Source organism: Adiantum capillus-veneris, chromosome 27 (genome assembly GCF_014529385.1).
Source record: "Adiantum capillus-veneris isolate H3 chromosome 27, ASM1452938v2, whole genome shotgun sequence".
NCBI classification, from domain to species: domain Eukaryota; kingdom Viridiplantae; phylum Streptophyta; class Polypodiopsida; order Polypodiales; family Pteridaceae; genus Adiantum; species Adiantum capillus-veneris.
In genome coordinates this window covers 94756758-94761618 of record NC_140957.1, presented here as the reverse complement: position 1 = coordinate 94761618, position 4861 = coordinate 94756758, and the positions used below count along the sequence as shown (strand labels likewise).

The window sequence follows — 4861 nt, the reverse complement described above, 5'->3', positions numbered from 1 at the left end:
GCAAACTTGGTGCTCATGTGAACTGGCTCATACACTCTCTTGCTTGCCCCGGACACATTGCTCATAGCTCTTCCTTTCCTTTGTCACCCCTCCTCCCTTTTTTGGTTTGCCAGCACAAAGGCCTTAGTGTTTGGTGGTTGTTTTTTGCTTTCAGTTAAGACAATGATGGTTGCAAAAGTAGATCCCTTCAAATCATTGTTCGGTCTTCAAATGCTAAATCTTGAGATTGAGAGAACCCAAAACAAATCTTTTTGCTTTTACACTCATTTTTTTATCATCTCTCTCTCTCTCTCTCTCATGCACACTCCCATTCACACATGCTCTCATCTTTTAGAAGGCCATCCTCATCACTATATCACAGGGGCCTAGTCAAATGGGATCCATGGTGAAGGAGGAAAACGCAAGGCGCATCAATTGTGGACCGTCAGATTTGACAATCGGACCGAATTTACAAATCTACCTCGAATTTATTGATCAGCCCACATTTACAATATGAGACACTCGAATCCCCTATATTTCAACGAACGCCTGCGAGCGTAATGGTTAGTTCACATGGCTCGTCGTGGGGAGGTCGCGGGTTCAAGACGTGGGGCGTGGACTGTCCCGAATTTACAAATGTGCATCTTACAATCCAAATCACCTCAACCATCGATCCCATTTGAAGCTGCCCGTGCGAGATAGTGTGGAGGGAAGGCCATCTTGAATTCTTAGCATTTCTTATCCTGGTTTCTTGTTCCTACCTCTATTGTGTAGGCTTTAAAGTATTCAAAAATCCCCCTTAGTCCTGCACTGCACTTATGTGGTACTATTAGTTTCCCTTGAGCATTATTTATACAAAGTACCAAACTTCGTGCGCAGTCAAATTAAGAAGACTTTTTAACCTTCTTCTCCTGCCTCTTTGCAAGTGTGTATTCGACGATGGGCTCTTTCCCTTCATGGTAGTGCAATAATCAATGAATGCTCCGATACACTCGCAACTGGACACATTTGACTGTCGCTCGGAGCGTTGAGCCAATTCCAACGTTGCCTTTGCACTAACCCAAGCGGAGGACAAGGACTCGAACCGGCGTCGTAGTTTATCACCGATGTACACGTTTGCATTTTCTGTCCAATTATCCAAGCAATCCAGTCCTATGACTACTTCCAATGCATTACGTTTTATTGACACCAGGTTTGCCCCAACGTAATTGGGGCTTTTACCCTATATACTAAACAACAACGAGCCGCCAAAAAAAGCTTGAGAGCTCACCATCTACCAAACAACCACAACCACAACCGCCAAAAAAGTGATGGTATTACAAAGAGATTTAGAACTTTACAGGCGAAGGAGCATGAAAAAGAGTGGGGGTTATCAGGCTCTCTCTCTCTCTCTCTCTCTCTCTCTCTCTCTCTCTCTCACACACACACACACACACTACAAGTAGAACCATCACCTTCACCATTACAAAGAGCCCCCGTTGAGAACACATGTATTGATGGGATGCAGAAGAGCAGCCCTTTCAACTATTCGACACACACACAAAAAGAAACTCTGCAACACCAGCTCGCCTCGCTGACTGCTTCAAAATTTATACAATGCACCAAGCTTCATGCACATTCAGACTAAGAAGACTTTTCAACATTTTTCTCCTGCCCCTTTGCAATTGTCTGTATTGCTCTTTCCCTTCATGGTAGTGCGACAATCAACGAATGCTCCGGTGCGCTTGCAGCTGGATAGATCTGACAGTCGCTCGGAGCACTGCGTCGATTCCAACGCTGCCTCTGCACTTCACTCTCCGTTATGAATGGCAGCTGCCCTCTTCTCTTCATGCTGGGTGCCCTTTCTTTCAAAGCTCGTCCATCCTGTACATAGCACAACCTCAGTGCCGTAAATTTAAATAACAAACAATGAAACACACCCGGCAATAATACTTAGATTGTGTCACAAATTGTGCTTCTCCATCCAAAATCTGAAGAAAATATGACTTCTCAGAAATGCCCACGCATGCGTACCGCTGTTTGCCCACACACGACTTAATATCTGGACAATTAGTGCTCCAACATTGCGCATAGATGCCATTATCTCCAGCGTTCCATGAAATTAGAACCTCTTCTTCTGCTTCTCCATGTTTGCAAAAATGAGGGGAGACCGCATCAAAACTCCTAAGGCCAATGAGATGCGCAAAATAATGCAGCACAATCCAAAGATGCAAACACAGTAATGATCCCCCCTATATATGGTTAATCCCCCTCCTCATGACACATATATGTGCACATGGAAACCAATTGCACTTTTTCTAGCGTATACCTGAATGATACAAGGTTCTGGATGTGGACAACGAATAGGATGATCGACTTCGGTCGGCTCCATTGGATGCTGTGTCAACACAGACTCGTTGTCTGAGCTTATCTCTAGGCCTGGATGCGACAACACCGCTTCATTACTTATTTGGGTCTCATCCTCCTCCTGCCATAGACACCAAGCTTGCTTAATGACCCCAATTTCTGCGACCATAATAGATTAATGATACCACATGTAGCATATAACTACACATCAATTAGAGCTGTCCTTCTCAAGGTTTGCATACAAAAAGATTGGCAACATATAATAACAGTTAGAAATATCTAGTTCCTCTTCTTACCTTCTTCATAGGACCATGCTTCACCGCCTCTTCGTGTGTTACAGCCTTTCCACATGAAAACAAGGTGATGATAGGATCATTGGAGAGATGGCGCTTGCGGAACCGCTTGAATGATTCTTTCATGCTGAGGGTTTATACGGACACAAAGAATGTGACACACCGATAAGCAGGCGTCGAGGAACTGGATATAGATCAGGGGGAATAATTTGGAGAGCTCCAAGAGGTGAAGGTAGGAGGATTAGACGCCATCCGCATCAGCCAACTCAGCGCGCTCGGGGTCGGAGTACAGGGAAGTGCAAGCAAAATGATATGATGCTGGCGACCCAAAAGGGCGAAAATGATGCATGTAAGTTGCAAGGAAGTAAAAGAGGCGATTGAAATGTGGGACAATTATGGCTTGAGGATTGCAAAAAGGGCGCGAAAAGATGTAATGGACTTGTCCCTTTTGCTCTGTTGAAACCCTAGACACAGACATGACCGCTCTCTCTCTCTCTCTCTCTCTCTCTCTCTCTCTCTCTCTCTGCTCAAAATCAATTCTGGGTCCAGCATTGCAGAAAGGGACCGTGAGGAAAAAGCTAGAAGATACACACACACACTCACGCCAACAGAGAAAGAGGGAGAATTTCACCTACCTGCTTCATATCGCCTGTTCAAACTTGAAAGTGCGGTTGAAGCTTCTGTGGAGGTGGGTCTTCGTGTGTATGTATTTACGCGTATGTGTGAGAGAGGGGCGGCGGGAGAGCGTGCGCGCGCGCGTGCGTGTGAAAGCATCATCCAAAGAAATTGGACAAGATTTTCCTGCTTCGGCAATGCCACCTATCCCTTCATCGTACAGTTTCAGCTTTCCTGCAATGCATCATTCATTAAGCTTTCGCTTTGAGTTTTAACCACCCATTTAAATTTTCAAATCTGCTTTCAGATTGGAGGCAGGGTTCACACGCATGGCTCTCACATCACTATTGTACACTAGGGTCTCGCATGTTCAGATGGAATCAAGGGTGGAGGTGAAAATCAGGGTGCAGGTGGATCTTGGGCCGCCCTAGATTTACAAAAGAAGTGCTATGGGATAGGGGATGCATGAAAGGCTAATCCGACAATTGCGACGAGAGAACATCAAAATGCACTACTTTCTTGCAACAACAAAGCGAACGATCCCTACCGATTGTCGGGGGATGTAGGTTGACATTTATAAAATGGTCTACATGTTGTTGCAAGAAATGGTGCCATGGCTACTTTGTAAATCCCTCTACTCTCTATTGCCTTTAGCACAAAATACCTACAAATAATGTGTCGAAACCTCTCCTCTCTAACGGCCTTGGCACAAACCTCTCCTGTCTATTGGCCTTGGCACAGACTACCTACAAATAATGTGTTGAAACCTCTTCAAGATGTTTGCAAAACCTTCCTCTAGAGAGGTCGACCCCATCAGTTGAAATACTCTAAGGTTAAATGAACCATGTGCCTCCTCCCTGAGGACATTTCGTAATTAATACCACAACATTGGCAAACAAGCTATAACTGAATGGATGGTTTGCCTTAGCACTATCTAACATGGGGTCTTAATGACCCCCAAGCGGTGGGATCTACGGCTTGAAATTGCGGGTGTGAAAGCAGAGAGGCGGACGAACGTAGATTGCTGAAAAGTAAACAAGGGCAGCAAAGTGGTTTCAACCAACCGCACGCACCTACGTGGTTAGCCCACTAGCTTCTCAACGGTCAAGTGTCATGGGGTCAAATCATCGGGCCTCATCCATGTGTTGACGTTTTGTGGACCCTCCCTTTTCTACGAGATTCGCGCGCCACGTTCGGACCGTAGATCCCACCGCTTGGGGGCATTAAGACCTTGTACCATCAAGGGAAAACGTCTCAAGTGTCTACATTGATGGAAGAGCACAAATTTATGGCACGGAGAGAAAATGATGCATCACCTAGGCTTGGATGCTAGCAAACGACTCTATGTCGAGCAAAGATGACTAAGAATCTAAAGGTACGAGTAGTAACAGTTGTTCAAAGTAAAATTCTTTGATACAAAAAGTAGATGTGGATGTGTTCATGTTTGTGGCAGTAGCCAATGCCAGGGGAGGGCTATCCAATCATCTAAGGAAGACCATGGTTCATGGGGTTCATGGCCATGGGGGTAAAGCAAGACTTGAGCACTATCTGAAAATGGAGGGCACAAAGGGCAAGGAAATTCTCGACAAAATAAAAATAGGTAAACAAGAGGATATCAACATAGAGAT

General features: G+C 45.1%; 1 protein-coding gene across 1 annotated transcript; it reads right to left on the bottom strand.

Moving 5' to 3' along the window:
- Positions 1-1274: 1274 nt before the first annotated feature.
- LOC147422423 (uncharacterized) lies at positions 1275-2886 on the bottom strand. The gene is made up of 3 exons (XM_086502734.1): positions 2622-2886; positions 2288-2446; positions 1275-1842 (listed from the first exon to the last, which is right to left on the bottom strand). Exons 1-3 carry the CDS (start codon positions 2742-2744, stop codon positions 1666-1668), a joined length of 459 nt encoding a protein of 152 aa, XP_086358860.1. The 5' UTR covers positions 2745-2886; the 3' UTR covers positions 1275-1665.
- Positions 2887-4861: the final 1975 nt, after the last annotated feature.